Source organism: Xenopus tropicalis, chromosome 1 (assembly GCF_000004195.4).
Source record: "Xenopus tropicalis strain Nigerian chromosome 1, UCB_Xtro_10.0, whole genome shotgun sequence".
NCBI lineage: Eukaryota > Metazoa > Chordata > Amphibia > Anura > Pipidae > Xenopus > Xenopus tropicalis.
The window spans coordinates 119692793-119710079 of record NC_030677.2 but is presented as its reverse complement, the minus strand read 5'-3'; the positions used below and the strand labels follow the sequence as shown (position 1 = coordinate 119710079).

The 17287-nt window shown below is 40.5% G+C and overlaps 2 protein-coding genes across 4 annotated transcripts in view; one reads left to right on the top strand and one right to left on the bottom strand.

Moving 5' to 3' along the window:
* The window catches only part of focad (focadhesin), a 146424-nt gene extending 143179 nt beyond the window's left edge, over positions 1-3245 (bottom strand). The window contains exon 1 of the mRNA XM_012962109.3: positions 2980-3245. The gene's annotated coding sequence lies outside the window, so the exon portion shown is untranslated. The remainder of the gene's footprint in view (positions 1-2979) is intronic.
* The window catches only part of mllt3 (myeloid/lymphoid or mixed-lineage leukemia; translocated to, 3), a 159584-nt gene that overhangs the window by 13993 nt on the left and 128304 nt on the right, over positions 1-17287 (top strand). The window contains exons 1-2 of one of the 3 annotated variants that reach the window (XM_012963053.3): positions 3318-4388; positions 10844-11024. In XM_012963053.3, the coding sequence (XP_012818507.1) occupies positions 4386-4388; positions 10844-11024 (184 nt within the window). In that variant the 5' untranslated portion in view covers positions 3318-4385. 3 annotated transcript variants of the gene reach the window in all.

The window sequence follows — 17287 nt, the reverse complement described above, 5'->3', positions numbered from 1 at the left end:
TATTGTTACCTGTCACCCCTTCCTAAAGCAAAGTGTGGTAGATGTTCTACTTTTGATAGTCACAAGCGCACACTACTCACAAATGCCAGAAAAGTTAGAGTTCATCTGTTCCTGCCAATATCTGCTTTAAAGGACAAGGAAAGGTTGATATAAATTAAAAGTAAGTCTAAAGGCATCATTTTTAAAGGAGACATATTGGATAAATGGGGAAAAACCCTAATTTTGTAGGCAATTCTAAATAATATAATGTGCTGGTTTCACTTTGTCCTAAAAATTAATCCTATCTGTAACAATGGCCCCTTTATTGGAGCTCCCTATAGATCCTATCACTTCTCCGTCCAGTGTGAAATGGAGTGGGCGTGTCCTAACGGTCCCTGCCAGAAGTACAGTAGGAGGGGGAGAGTCAATCACAGCCCTGCACTCACACAAGCAAAGGCTTCAGTTCCCTATCAGGTCAGCCTAGCTGCTTTTTTTTTTTTTACTAAACAATAGGAGGACTATTGGGCAGTATGTTTTTTAAATTTTGACTTGCATTCTCCTTTAAGAGGAACATATCCCATAATTTCTTATGGGAAAGAAATGAAATCTGATGCCAGAGATAAAAAGAGAGAGTATAGGTAGGGGAGAATGGGGCGATTTGCATAAAATAAAACTTGTAGTCTTAAAGAAATTAGGGAAAGAGGGGCATGATGGTTTTTGAGGAATATGTAAACTAATAAACACAATAAAGAGAAACAAGGAAACAATAAGCAACAATTACATTTTACTTCTGTGACCAGTGACGTAACTTGAATGGGCCAGGCTCCGCACAAAGGCAGTTTCTTCTTAGCCACCTCTGCCTGCTTGTTGTATCTGGGGTGGGGGACTACCATACAGCAGATGCTGCAGTACGGGCCCCCTGTCTCTCCTCTGTATATGATAGTTACACCAATGTCTGTGACACTGTGTATCTCTGTATCTGTAATGCTGGGATACCTTCATCTCTGTATGTTTTCCTCTGGGGCATTGATACTACTTGGAAACTTTGGGGCAATGTATCTGTACAGCAAGTACAGTGTGGACCTTGTTTTCGTATTGCTGGGAAACTGTGGGCTGTCTGTGCTGCTGGAATCAGGACTATATTTATCTATAGGCACCTGTGCCTAGGGCAGCAGCTTTTGGGTGGCAGCCCTGGGGTGCCTATCTAATAGTTTTTAATTATTTTTTTTACATTAAAAATCAGGCACTGGACACAGGGGGTAAAGGGGTTAGGGCATATATGACGTCACTTGAACGGAGGTGACATCACACATAACCAAAAGTGACACGCACGCTGCATGTGACGTTACTTCTGCACTCTGGGGGTTCGTATTTAGGTCTTGTGCCCTGGCTGGAATACTGTGTGATCTGTATATGTGCTGCAGAGACACTGTGGGTTCTGTACTGCTTGGATTCTGGGAGTAGTGTAATTATTTAGAAAGCTGGACGGTCTTGGTTCTTTAACTATGCTGCTTCTATACTGGGAGCCATCTGTAGTGCTATTTATGTAAACAATAAAGCTTTTTTCTTGTAAACTGCTGTCCTGGAAGTAGACTTTAAGGGACATATATAATTGCAAGTGCAGCATGCAAATTGCAATTTTGGACACTAACCACAATGCTCCCCCCCCCCCCATATATTTCCAGCCTAATTGTGTATACTCCCTCACTTGTGGACAATGAAAATACAGCAAAATTAACATAACTGCATTTGTGTTTTTCCCAGTGCACTGTTGGAAGAGAAAGGTGTGCCTAGGTTTGGAGCCAAAAATCAGGGGCGGGCCCAGCAGTTTATAAAGGGAGCTCCTGTTGTTTTGTGAGAGTTGAGACAGAGACCATCCAGTAAGCAGTGACTGTAAAGACTATGTTAATGCTCTGCTTGGCATCAGGAGTGGCAGCTGTAATGAGAGATCTGCTACACTGCGGTCAGATGCCTTTACCCCCTGCGGATCCCCAGTGAGTGATCCATCTGAGGAAAGGTATTGAAAGTCTCCTGTGTGTGTCCCCTGTGTGAGGACAGGTGTTTTTCCTGGCCTGCTACGTGGGAGCAACTGCCTATTCCAAAGGGAGAGGTACTCTGGGGCAGGTAGTGCTACCTGGGGAAACTGAATGAGCTCTGGGGAAGGGACATTGCCAGGACTCAACTGGGAAAGGGTATTTCCTTCAGGAGTGGAGTGTGGAACTGTGTCCTCAGAGAGACTGAGCCAGTAGTGGCTAAAACCCCACAGGTTTCCAAAGCAGGGTTATTACTGTTTGCATGTTATAATTATTTTACTTTTACACCCAGTTATATAAAGTTGACATTTGCTGCAAACTGTGTGTGATTATTTCCCAGTTGAAATCCCCTTGAGGTGGCTCCTCAGTGTCCACTAGGTGGAAGCACTGCTCTAAAATCCCAGTTCCCAGTACCTTTTACCTGCAAAGGGGGACCAAATTTCCTGTTAAAGGAACAGTAACACCACAAAATGAAAGTGTTTTAAAGTAATTCAAATATAATTTACTGTTGCCCTGCACTGGTAAAACTGGGGTGTTTGCTCCAGGAACTGTGTAGCTGTGTAGCCATGGGGATATGGGGAGCCATAGCAGATAACAGATAAGACACCATTGTATTCTACAGAGTTTATTTGTTATCTGCTATACAACCTGTGCCTTTTCTCCTTTTGAATGGCTGCCCCCATGGCTACACACCAGGTTATTTCTATATAGTGTAGTAGTGTTTCTGAAACAAACACACAACTTTTACCAGTGCAAGTCAAAAGTACACTTTAGTTTAATTTCTTTGATATATTTTCATTTTTTGGTGTTACTGTTCCTTTAAAGCAAGTATACAGCCCAACAGAAGTGAAAGGGTTACATGTCTAAAGACATAGTCTCATCAAAGTACAACTTTTAACTGTTGCACAGGACAGACGTTTCCTACAAATGTGATTATGATTTCCTTTTCAAAATCATGTGCCTATACCTTTTCACAGTAGTTGTTCTTTTATTTCTTGCCTATCATTCTTTCCTCAGGAACCTGCTCTTTGTTCGGTTTCAGTTTTCTCCTTTATTCTCTTTCACACGCACTCCAATTATTCTGTAAGATTTACATGTTTGCCTTCAACCTTTCCGTCAATGTACATTAGCTTGTATTTTTCCGTCCTTTGTAACTTCCAATGCCACGCACTTTCAGCCTTGTTTCCTTTCCCGTAGTCTTCACCTTATTCAATCTTCTAGTCTCCCCACAACATGTTCTTAATCCAGTTATCCCTACTACCCTGTCTCCCCTCCCCTTCTTTTTTCCTTCTCCCTCCTCCTCTCATTTCTCTCCCCCCCCCCCTTCACTTAGCACCGTGCTATGGCTGAGTGTCGGTGTGCAGGCTCAGTGCGCATGCGCCCCACTGCTGGCAGTTTCATGTGAGACAAGGGGAGAGTGCGAGGCAGGCACATAGGGGAAGAAGGGAACTAGCGAGCGAGCTGAGAGAAATGCCTATTGCTGCCATCTCCCTACCGCCGCCACCAATGTCCTCTACCTCCTCCTGATCCCCCTCTCTCTCTCAGTGTGGGTAACACACAAGGAGGAGGAATAAGAGGCTGCCCCATGATCCCGTAGGCATGGTCAGCTCGGTGAGTAGAGGGGGTGGAACAAACCCTTCTCTTCAGCGCTCACATTGAGCAGCTCTGTCTGTGCAAACCGACTCAGCCCCAGAAGCAGCAGCACTGCCATCTATGCGCTACTGACACGAACCTGGCTGTGCGGGCAGCTGCCTCTCTGAGACTCGGGACGCCTTCTTCTTACGCTGCGCACTTTCTGCTTGTGGGGAAAGGAAGCGCAGTGCGGTGCCATGGGAAGGTAGATGGGCAGCAGCTGGTGCAAGGGGAACTGGATCGGCAAGGTCTCTGGAATAAAGCGACGGGTCGGCCTTTCTGGAGCAGAACCCTTGGTTGGAGCATTGTGGTACAGCTTTGACATGGTCTGAGAATTAGGAGTCAGAACTGGGGACACCGTCATTGCTGGTGTTGGGAGGGTGGGGGGCACAGCATGGATTTGGATTAAAAGCAAATAAAAAGAAGTGGATCTGCGGCACGTCACCTGGATTTGGGTTTTGTTAAACTGAACGTTGTTTCCCCCGTTTGCGTTGCGGCATTAAGCGAAGGAGCAGTAGCGATTGCAGCTGGATCTATAAAGCGGCGAGAGGACGGGTGGCTTTGGGGAGGTTGTCCGTGTGCTCGAGTGGATTGCAATTAAGCACCTGCGGCAGGGTGGATCGAGATTTGGATTATTATCCAGGGGAACAAAAATCAGGGAAAGGTGGATTCGGCGAAGAAACCCCTGAATTCCCCAGGCGGTAGCTGCACTTGGCAGTAGCTACAGAAGGCGCCGCTAGCATGGTGCGTTCCATTTGTGTCTCTCCTGCCACTGGCACCCCTCCCCTTACCGTGTGCACCTACCTGCTCTATGCACACAATACCAGCACGCTGCCATCATCGCCTGCCTGTGTGTCTCGTCTCACACTTGCAAGCCCATTGTCAAACGAATAAGGCAGGGGACATGGTAGACAGAGCGCTTAGGAATGTGTGCTGGAACTTAGATCGCCAAAAGGGTGCCCACTGTGAAGCCTTTCAGCACTTCTGCTCATAAAGGCAGTGCAAACCCAAAATGACATTCTAAACAACTTTCCAATATACAGTCATTATAAAATGTCAGTGGCTTTAAAGTCATTTGTAAACTAAATATAACTGCTAATGAAGGCAGCATTACCTTTTGTAACCCTTGCCATGGTTCTTCTGACTTTCAAAATGTAGAAGCATCACAATGTGACAATTGCATTTACAAATAACTTTAAATCATTGAGCATTTTTCACCTAATGAACTTTGGAAAGTTATTTTTATTTTTGGGTTTACATCTCATTATTAATGACTCCTGCCAATAGAAGAATTTGTAGTTGAACACAAATGTAAGGGCTGCAGACAGACCACTGGGTCACACAGGTTCATTCATAAACAGAAAGGTGGTAGTGAATCTGTTTAGGGTTAGGTGCTCCTCCAGGCAAGGAAGTAAAGTGTCACATTTAGGAGTATGGTGCTTTGGTTGTTTTGCTTTTAAAGATCACATATGCAATATTTGTAAGGAAATACCACTGAATGCAATTTGTTAAGAGGTGGAATGTAGAAAGCTGCTTTCTATAAAGGTATCCCACCAGTAGCATGGGTCTGATGATTTTGCTGCAGCATTTTTGTAGATGTACTTAATCACCCTTGGGAAATATGGCACTGTACTCAACCAGTATCTTTTTTATTTTAACAAGCAACCCAATGCACCATAAGAATCCACTGCATTTCATTCTTAGGTTGCATTAGAGCTGCAGTGGTTTTATTCTACTGGCTGTACATTTTGTTGCATCCATCTACTCTTTATCAACCTAAGCACTATTAGATCAAAGCATAAAAGTAACATTGCTAACATTCACTTTTAATGCATGAATATATGCTGGCAGGGCAAAAGACATTTTTTATGGTGAGAGGGTAAGACTCTAATTAAGCCTAAGAGCTCTATTGAAATATTCCATGTATTTTCTAGATTAAAGCACTGACCTGCTTTTTTTTTTAACTTTTCCATTTGGTGAATTCATGTTTGTTATGTTGCGAAACTAAAGTGTACAATTAAGTTTTTGCAATTTGTTTCAAATTGGGTATTGGCTTCTGAACGCATATTCCTGCAGGCTTTAAATAATTTTGCCGGAAGCATTGAAACTATTCCTCAATCCTTGAAAATACAATTATCTGACCTTTTAACCAACATTTTTTTCGCTTAATTGTAATATTTCCCTTATCTGTTAAGCTAAACTAATATCTAGTCTGTGTAGGGTCAGCCTGTGCAATTTATGCTTTGCCAAATTTTAACATACAACAGATCAGTGTCACAGACTCAACTATGAATTATGGAAATCTGCTAGTAAAACAGACATGCACTTTACCCCTTTTCATTGTTTTAGCTTTTCACCTTTTTAGCTCCTCTTCATATTTGTACTCCACATCCGTATAACTGCACAACCATGTTATGGATATTTTCTTTAGACCCACTAATGTACCCCATTGTTTTTAGTATAGCTGTACCTTTTTGCTCCGCTTTATTGCCAGTGTAGAATTAAATACATATTTATGCTACAAGAGAGTGTTGTATGGTGTTTCCATGGTGTATCTGTGATCACCTTCGTTCAATACATTGTTTCACTGTGCCTGGACTGTGTTCAGACGAGCAGAAAATGCCTTTAGTAACATTCCAGAGTCTGGTCTTCTGTACCTTCCAGCCATGTGCACTATTTGTTTGTCTATTGATGTGTTGTTTGCTTTGGCCTTTCTGTTGCTTATCAAGAACTGTTTAGATTGCATATTAAAGGTGTAACTGTTGCCTTCTTTGTTTTGTTAGGTCTTAAGTACAAAGTCCTATTTCCTAGAACGTGGCAATAAAAGACTGAATACACAGTAGCTTAGCACCCCAAAGCTTCTATTCAGCTTTAATGAGTATTAGGAAATCGCCAAGCTAAATGTATGCATATTTTTATAATTGTAAAAACAAGCTTACAAATCTAGTACTGAACTGTACTTTTAAAACACATGACGGGTAACTATCTGGAAAACATATTTATATAATGTATCCCCAGCTATCTAAAGAAAATCATGTACAGGTATCGGACCCCTTATCCGGAAACCCATTATCCAGAAAGTTCTGAATTACAGAAAGGCATAGACTCCTTTTAATCAAATAATTCACATTTTTTTTAAAAGGGTTTCCTTTTTCTCTGTAATAATAAAACAGTACCTTATACTTGATCCCAACTAAGATATAATTACTCCTTATTGGAGGCAAAACAACCCAGTTGGGTTTAATGTTTAAATAATGTTTTTAGCAAACTTAAGGTAGGAGATCCAAATTACAGAAAGACCCCTTATCTGGAAAACCCCAGGTCCCAGGCATTATGGATAATGGGTCCCATACCTGTAAAACATGTTCTTAAACCAGTTATACTAAAAGATTATTGTCTGTGATTTGAGGCATAAAATTATGTTGTCCATGTTATGGCAAAATGCTTGCCACATAGCATCTTTTATAGCAGGGGTGGGCAAACTTTTTGGCTCACGGGCCACATTTACTCACCCCCGGGGCCGGACCGGGCCAGGGCGGGCAGGGCCAGGCCAGCGTTACGCCCCCCTCGTCTCTTTAATTCCGGCCCACCAATGACACCAAGTCTCGCGTGATGAGACTTGGCGTCGTCGGCAGGCCGGATTAAAAAGGCCAAGGGGCCGGATGTGGCCCGCGGGCCGTAGTTTGCCCACCCCTGTTTTATAGTGACCTATGAACATGTCTGGATGGCTTTTCTCAGTAACGAATCAGCCCATTCAAAATGGATGGGATGCATATGGTCTTATATGACTGAATACAGAATCATAACGGAGAGATCACTAATTGTGTTTAGCTGTCTAGGTCATGAATATTAAAAGGCCTTCCGTTGCATATATTTGCTTGCATTGAATGGAAAATAAAGACTTTCATGTTTTCCAAAATAGTTGGCTATTTGTGCAGTTGAGTTGTTTTAGGTTACAGTATTTCAGTGTCAGTGAAGTCAAGCACTTCCATTGTGGCTTAGAAAAAGTCTTTTTTCTCTCTACAGCAGTTATACATCAGTACAGTGTCTACGTACATGTGCATTTTAATTCTGTCCATGGACCATGAAGTAGACAGTAAGTGAGGCATCTTTGACCCAAAGATGTGGCACTAGAACATGGAAGAACTGAGTTTCATAATATTACTACCATAGTACTCCTATATCATCCTGTGGATGAGTGACATTCTATAAAACAAATCTTGTACTCATGTTCCCTTTTAATAGGCTTGTAGAAATCTCTGCATAAAATGAATTCAACGTTGTATATTAAAAATCAATGTTACATTTTTGGAATTGTAGTAGTGAAGTAATGAGGTTTATTGTTTTCTCTAATTCAGGATTGTACCACTTAAAGGTACATATTTGTGGACAGTGCTCTTTGATAGTTTAGAAACAACCACTTTTTATATATGTGTTTCAGAATGTGAGCAGGTATTTTAAACAGTTATAGATATGCAAAAAGGCATTTCTAAAAAAAAAGGATAATTACTGTTTTCTAAAACCATCTCCTTCGACTTGATTTTTGATGTTTTAACTTGCCCTATTTCTGACTTCATTTAAAAAATTCTTAAAAAGAACGTTTCATTTCCTAGTGTAGAGTAATATCTAATAATATCAAATTCTTTAAGTGCATGTTTACATCTCCGTGTAGTGATGTGCTTGAAATGTGTTTTAATGAAGGGAATGTGGTATGGACACAGCTAGCTGTAGTTTTAACAGGGTACCTTTGCCAGATGGAGAAGAGATTCTGCAGACACTTTGATTTCCATCTGGTACTGGCACTCCGTCATGCTAAATGTACCTTTTGGCACATTTTGTTATCAATAAAAAATATATTCACTGCACCCAGTAGCTGTTCACTAAGCAAACTAAAGTGCAGATATCCAAATTGGCCAATAACCATGTTTCATGTTAATTGCATGCTTAATTGCTTTCCAGTCTGGGTCCCCTATGCTTTGTACCCTCCTGTAAACTGTTTAAGCCCATGCTGTTTTTCCCAAAACAGTTGAGGAGTAAGTCTTAACAGCAATGGCACACGGTATGTTTTGCTGCCCATGCCTCATCTCCTCCAGAGCAGGTGACAAAAAATCAGAAAATACATTTGCATTTGAAAAAAAATTTAAATCATGCAATTTAAATATTTTACCACTGGCCATTCACACTTATATGCAAAGACTTTTTCTGAGGTTTTGCTGCCCAAGCTGGAGGGCAGCAAGCATTTAGATATCACATGTTGTACTATCATTTTCTGCTGCAACTGTATGATTGACTGTATGGGGGCAACTCAGTTTAGCAAGATCGTTAACAACTCTCTGGCTGAAAAAAGACTTGGTTGATCTTACAAGTGTATGATGCCATCACATTGGATTGCACCTTAGGCCTGTGGCACACGGGGAGATTAGTCAATTTTGGGGAAATCGCGGCGCTGTGTATGCCATCCCAAAAAATCGTAGATGGGATGGCATTTCGGGCCACAGCCCTTTAAAGTAGCAATTTGTTTGTATCAGCCCATTATGAGAGAGCCTTATTGTACAAATGTTTGGCTAGAAAGGTTAAGGTGGCTATGCACGCTACAGTTACGATCATTCCCATGACCATGAATCTTCAGATATGCGGGTAAAAACAAAGGAATTATTTACTGCCATCAAAGGCGCCCAATCAAAATATTCAGTCCTGCCCAATCAATGAGACGACTGATATCCAAGTCTTTTTCCATTATCAGTCCCCCTGTCTCTCACCATACACGCCTTGATTATCATATGAAACTATGTTTTGTACCATAATATCGGTGCTCGTATGGCCCCTCTTAAGTTATTTTCAAAGGCTTGCCAGGCAACTTTCATCTGTTATAGATACACCTATTTGTTAAGCCACAAAGCTAATTTGCTATCATGCTTCATAGAAATGATAGAGTGGCCGATTATAATATAGTATTTAGATATTTGAATTATTCTACCACTTCTTGTTGGTCTAAGCAGTCTTTATTCATTTACTTTGCCTGTGTGGGGTTTTCAATATTAGGAACATGATAATTTGTATTGCTTGTTCTGGTTAGGTTGCATGCTATATATTTATTTCAGATGTGCACAGCACAAACTAAATAGGATATTTTGTTGTTGGACTTAGATGTCTGTGCATGGTTAGTTCATTTTAAAGTTTAACTGGAATTCTGCACTACTTTTGTACCTTTAAAGTTTTAAAACTTTGCATAATTTAGCTCAGGAAATGGTGGTTCGTATATGTAAATTGGAAAATGAGTTGTACAAAGGCTAAAAATACAGCAAGAATGAGTTTGCAAATGAATCATAGGCATCTTCTTATGCATAAAACAATGTGTAATGCTGAGAACAATAGTGTTAAGTTAAGGTGATTTAATTTAGGGTAATATATATTTTCCTTTTTGTTTGGAGAAGTGTAATTTCTGTTAATAATATGACTTTCCATACTTCTTGGCCAAAACTACCGGTCCTAAAGGGCCAGTAACAAAAAAAAAAGAAATTAAATGTACTTTCTCTGCAAATGAAAAATATATTTGTTTCAGTAGCTATATTACCAAAATATAAATAAGAAATATTGCTTATAAAAAAACCAGGATGACATCTCTGCATGACTGAAAATATAGTTGCTGAATGGTACTTTTCTCAAAACAGAGGCTGCATGGAAGCAAGTTATTTTATTTACTGTAGCCTATCTATGACATAAGCAATCTCCAGAGACTGTATGGAGTACATTCAGTGTGTCACATTGGGAAATGAATGATTCATATGTGTTCTCAACTAATAGGCTTTTGTTTGTCAGAATGGGCCTCATCCAATGAAAAGAATTAAACTAAGCTATTGAAATATAAATACCTATAGAATTAAGCTAGCGATTCAAGCATAGATGACCTTGTGATATTGGGTGTAATGTTGCCACACAAATGAAACTGATTATTAAGTTGCAGACATAAAGTAAACGGATCCATTAAATTGTTCCAGCTGTATATAACGCATGGGTATACAGTACATCAGGTCGTACAATAATGAAAATAAAATCCCACAATTTAATATGCATAAATATACTGTATTACTAATAAAACGCTAATTATGATGGTGTTAGTTTGATAATGTGAGCTAATGTGCAACTAATAGATCTCCATAACAAGCACTGATTAATTCCTCTTTTGCTTTGCCATGTAGTGTGCTGTACAAGTAAAGTTGGAGCTGGGCCATCGAGCCCAGGTCAGGAAGAAACCTACACTAGAAGGATTCACTCACGATTGGATGGTATTTGTCCGGGGGCCAGAGCACAGCAACATTCAGCACTTTGTGGAGAAAGTTGTCTTTCATTTACATGAGAGCTTTCCCAGGCCTAAAAGAGGTAAGGCCATCACCATAACCACATATTCGTGTGTGCATTCTCTTAAATGGTGTATGTGTAAAATACAGTGGCTTGCAAAAGTATTCGGCCCCCTTGAACTTTTCCACATTTTGTCACATTACAGCCACAAACATGAATCAATTTTATTGGAATTCCACGTGAAAGACCAATACAAAGTGGTGTACACGTGAGAAGTGGAACGAAAATCATACATGATTCCAAACATTTTTTACAAATGAATAACTGCAAAGTGGGGTGTGCGTAATTATTCAGCCCCCTGAGTAAATACTTTGTAGAACCACCTTTTGCTGCAATTCCAGCTGCCAGGCTTTTAGGGTATGTCTCTACCAGCTTTGCACATCTAGAGACTGAAATCCTTGCCCATTCTTCTTTGCAAAACAGCTCCAGCTCAGTCAGATTAGATGGACAGCGTTTGTGAGCAGCAGTTTTCAGATCTTGCCACAGATTCTCGATTGGATTTAGATCTGGACTTTGACTGGGCCATTCTAACACATGGATATGTTTTGTTTTAAACCATTCCATTGTTGCCCTGGCTTTATGTTTAGGGTCGTTGTCCTGCTGGAAGGGGAACCTCCGCCCCAGTCTCAAGTCTTTTGCAGACTCCAAGAGGTTTTCTTCCAAGATTGCCCTGTATTTGGCTCCATCCATCTTCCCATCAACTCTGACCAGCTTCCCTGTCCCTGCTGAAGAGAAGCACCCCCAGAGCATGATGCTGCCACCACCATATTTGACAGTGGGAATGGTGTGTTCAGAGTGATGTGCAGTGTTAGTTTTCCGCCACACATAGCGTTTTGCATTTTGTCCAAAAAGTTCCATTTTGGTCTCATCTGACCAGAGTACCTTCTTCCACATGTTTGCTGTGTCCCCCACATGGCTTGTGGCAAACTGCAAACGGGACTTCTTATGGTTTTCTGTTAACAATGGCTTTCTTCTTGCCACTCTTCCATAAAGGCCAACTTTGTGCAGTGCACGACTAATAGTTGTCCTATGGACAGATTCCTCCACCTGGGCTGTAGATCTCTGCAGCTCGTCCAGAGTCACCATGGGCCTCTTGGCTGCATTTCTGATCAGCGCTCTCCTTGTTCGGCCTGTGAGTTTAGGGGGACGGCCTTGTCTTGGTAGGTTTACAGTTGTGCCATACTCCTTCCATTTCTGAATGATCGCTTGAACAGTGCTCCGTGGGATGTTCAAGGCTTTGGAAATCTTTTTGTAGCCTAAGCCTGCTTTAAACTTCTCAATAACTTTATCCCTGACCTGTCTGGTGTGTTCTTTGGACTTCATGGTGTTGTTGCTCCCAATATTCTCTTAGACAACCTCTGAGGCCATCACAGAGCAGCTGTATTTGTACTGACATTAGATTACACACAGGTGCACTCTATTTAGTCATTAGCACTCATCAGGCAATGTCTATGGGCAACTGACTGCACTCAGACCAAAGGGGGCTGAATAATTACGCACATCCCACTTTGCAGTTATTCATTTGTAAAAAATGTTTGGAATCATGTATGATTTTCGTTCCACTTCTCACGTGTACACCACTTTGTATTGGTCTTTCACGTGGAATTCCAATAAAATTGATTCATGTTTGTGGCTGTAATGTGACAAAATGTGGAAAAGTTCAAGGGGGCCGAATACTTTTGCAAGCCACTGTATATGTATATGTATTAGTGTTGTTTAACCATTAAATAGCATTCATGTAGCTTCATGACAACCAGGGCTGTGGAGTCGGTAGATAAATACTCCGACTCCGACTCCTCAGTTTCTGATACTTCCGACTCCACGACTCCGACTCCTCTGTTTTTAATATGCTAATGTATTTTATACATCCAGGAAGGGGAAGGGACACTTAAAACACAACTGAACTGATAATAAACTGATAGACAATTTTATCTATACTCCTACTTCTAATGATTTCCCTAGAATCCCATAGTCATGTTTAAAGTTTAAGCTAACATTACAGCTGAATTACAGCAGTTTTTCAAATGTTTTAAAGCTTCAGTCTTAAAGGAACAGTAACACCAAAAAATAAGAGCTTTAAAGTAATAAAAATATAATGCACTGTTGCCCTGCACTGGTAAAACTGGTGTGTTTGCTACAGTAACACTACTATAATTTATATAATAAGTTGCTGTTCAGCCCCGGGGGCAGCCATTCCTGCACTGGTACAGCTGGGGTGTTTGCTACAGAAAACTTACTATAGTTTATATAAATACCCCGCTGTGTAGCCCAGGGGGCAGCCATTCCTGCACTGGTACAGCTGGGGTGTTTGCTACAGAAAACTTACTATAGTTTATATAAATACCCCGCTGTGTAGCCCCGGGGGCAGCCATTCCTGCACTGGTACAGCTGGGGTGTTTGCTACAGAAACCCTACTATAGTTTATATAAATACCCCGCTGTGTAGCCCCAGGGGCAGCCATTCCTGCACTGGTACAGCTGGGGTGTTTGCTACAGAAACCCTACTATAGTTTATATAAATACCCCGTTGTGTAGCCCCCGGGGGCAGCCATTCCTGCACTGGTACAGCTGGGGTGTTTGCTACAGAAACCCTACTATAGTTTATATAAATACCCCGCTGTGTAGCCCCGGGGGCAGGAACACGACGCAGTGGAGCTGCCGCACCTTAACTGTGCGTTACGTCCCATTTAGTGAAGCATACAGTCAATGAAAAGCTTCATGGTCGCTCAACGTGTTCGTTTATGCACTGCGTGCATTGGGCTTTATTCTTATAGCAGAGAAGTAATTAATTATGACTGTTTGTGAATTGGGACATTTAAACTTGCTTTATTTTTTTTTTTTTTATTCCCATTTAAATTTAGTAGAAGTCTGAGTCGCAGTCGGTTGATTTTTTTCCGACTCCAGGTACCCAAAATTGCCTCCGACTCCTCGACTCCGACTCCACAGCCCTGATGACAACGGTGTTGTCTCAGACTTTTGAAAGCTTATTTTGGAAGCATCTTAATTCTTTTCTTTTTTCTTTTCTATTGCTTTAGGGCTGTGACAGACAGGGAGATTAGTCGCCGCGCAACAAATCTCCCTTGTCGCAGGCAACTAATATCCCCAAAATGCCATCCCACCAGCTAGAATGTAAATCGCCGGTGGGATGGCATACGCCTTGAGAGGAAATTTCGGCGATTTACATTCTAGCCGGTGGGATGGCATTTTGGGGATATTAGTTGCCTGCGACAAGGGAGATTTGTTGCGCGGCGACTATCTCCCCGTCTGTCACAGCCCTAAAGGAGAAGGAAAGCTACTGAGGCAGTTTATTGCCAATTGATTAATCACAATAGTGACTATTTAACAGATGGTTAATAATTTAGACAGGATAGAAGGAAAGAAATGTGGTGTTTCTTTTCACTGAGGAATCAGAGCAGCAGTTCTACAAGTGTTTATGGCTGTATTTACATAAACAGTTGATTAAACTGCACTGATTACATAGATTTACCAAGGGCTCAAGCATCTAAAATATTCCTGTTGGCCAATGATCTGAGCTAACCGCTGACAGGATTTTCAGACCTTAGCTGCTTCTATGCCTGGATCTGAGCTGACTGCAGTTTTTGACTGTGGGACTCACATGGGGAGCTGTGCTTATGAAATTGTTTTTGCCCTACTAACTTTACCTTGGAAACTGCAGAAACCTGAAATATACCCTGTAATCAACAAATTAACTTCTTTTTTGAGTCAAATGGATTGACAGGTTATATATGGGATTAGTGCAAGGAGGTGTCTGAGAGTGGATGCTTAAAAGAGGGTCCCTGTGGTACCTTAACCCTATTGACTCTTAGAGAGCATGTGCTATGCTAAACTATGTAGTCCAAAGTTGCCTCTTGAGGAAACTTAAGGGTAATTTGGAAAGTAGCCACACCGTTTATTTTTCCGCAATTTGCATTTTAGCTGATGAGAGGGAAACAGGGGACGAATTGTCACCTAGGTTTAATTCGGGTGACAAAATGTCTCATGTGTCATTGCCCTGAAGTAAATTTTTATCTTTTAAGGACACTAAGGGGGAGATTTATTAATCCACGAACGCTCCATGCGTATTTTCTGCGACTTTTTCGTACCTTGCGCAACTTTTTCATACTTCATGCAACAAAATTAGTTGCGCCGAGTACGATAGTTTCGAATTCATTCCAAGCTTCGTTATTGTGACTTTCTTTGGGCCAGGTTGGAGCTGCAGAGTGCCATTGATTGCTATGGGAGGCTTCCAAAATCAAAGTTGGAAAGGTTTTCCTGCTGTTTACAATCGTTCGGTACAAAAATTTCGTATCGCCAATACAATATTATCGTGAATAATACGATTTTTTCGTAAGAATTTTCGTGATATTTGCGATCTTCAGAAATTATCGTATCCAATCCGAATTTTTCCCATTCGGGATTTCATGAATGAAGCCCTAAGTATTGAGGGTTTTTATTTGTGAATCTTTATGCCTGTGGTGAACTCTTATATGAAATTCAGTGTCTTTTTTTCAATTAGAAGTAATACGTTGTTTCTTTTATTTATTGTCTTTGACTACTGGCTAACCAGAGAAACTGTATTTCTTTGGGGAATTACCTGTTTAAATATGATTATCCCTTGCTTCGTAAAGTGCGTTTCATAGACGTGTTTATGCTCATACTTAAATAGTTAAATTCCTTCAGAATATTTTATGTAGACTAGTCATGTGTTTTCTCCAGTTCCTGGTCATTACAACAAAGAATTATAAATATGTCCATACTGAAGCTCAGTGCATTCCAAATTTTAAATGACTTGACCATAGGGATAGGGTTCTTAGATTACAAGCTCCGCTGGGTCAGGGACTGAATTAAATAATGTAAATTCTCAAATCTGCAAAATGTGTTTGCATTATATTAATAAAGGATAATATTTCTTTAGTAATTAAAGTAATGTTGCATTTTTTTTAAAGGTGTTAGCTCTGTAAATTGAAACATTTAAAAATCAGGAATAAAAGAACTTAAATGAAACTAAGAAAATGGTTATTTTGGTGGGAGTTTTTATGAGTATTTATAAAAGCGTCATGGAAACTTACTGGCATCTTCCCAGTACTTGTCTTGTTCCTTGCTTGTTGATTGTTACCATTAGCATGAGATCACAGATTGCATGGCTTAGTTTCTCAAATGAGCCTGATGAAGGCATTTGCAGTTCACATATGGAATATTTGAGTGGTAGAATGTTTACCTTAAACAGTTTAGAAAGACAGACCTCCCGTCTTGATTCAATATATACAGCACATATTTCACCCTTTGATTTGAGCTTTTGTGTAAATAGATATCACCCAGTCCACATTTGTGTGATTCTCCATGAAGTATATTAGTCTCTCAATAGTTTGTATATGTTTCTCTTACTCCATTCTAACCTCATTGCTCGTGATCTGTACTACAGATTGATATGCTTTCTCTTTGTATGCCTTGTCTAGCTAACTTTCTACCGTGATCTGTATCCTTATTGCTATTTTACTTTCTATCCTTTACTTGACCTCCCATGTTATATTTATGCATTCCATTAGAACAGCTTGGCCTAATGGAAGTTCTGCATACTATTTTAATAACATGTAAATGTAAATTAGTGTTAAGCAAATGCTATATACTTTTTTCAGAGTGGTTTTGTTTGTGGCACTATGAATGTGCTTTTAATTTTATATGGAGAATCCACTAAGGCCAATGTCCCACAAAGAGATTAGTTGCCTGCGATAGATCTCTTCTACAAAATGCCTTTCTACTGGTAACAAAGGAAAACACAGGTGAAAAGGCCCATGCATCGCTTCGGTTTTAGAAGTAGCGCAATCTTGAGGCTGTGAGTCGTAAGATTGTCAAAGGAGAAACACAAACAGTATCAGAGATCTATTGCAGGTGACTAATCTCTCCAAAATGCCTTTCCACCAGGAGGAAATATTGCACAACTTGGAAAAAGTGAAGCAATCTTTAGGCCTTTCCACCGGCGATTCCCTTGTGCCACATTAGCCTTAGGGTTGCAGCAATATAATTCTTGTGTTCTCCAATCTTGAGGCTGATATCTCACTAAATACACTAAAAAGTGTGATATTATTACACAGAACTCGATTTCTGCACTTATTTGCTTTCAGAATTTTCACTAGTCCTTCATTAATGTCTCAGTTTTCAATTAGATTGTAAACTCTTTTCCGCACATGTAATTAAAGGCACTAAATTTGCACAGTAGCAGTAACCCATAGCAACCAATGAGATGTTTGCTTTTAAACAGGTGACCCTTTAAATGCTACCTACAGA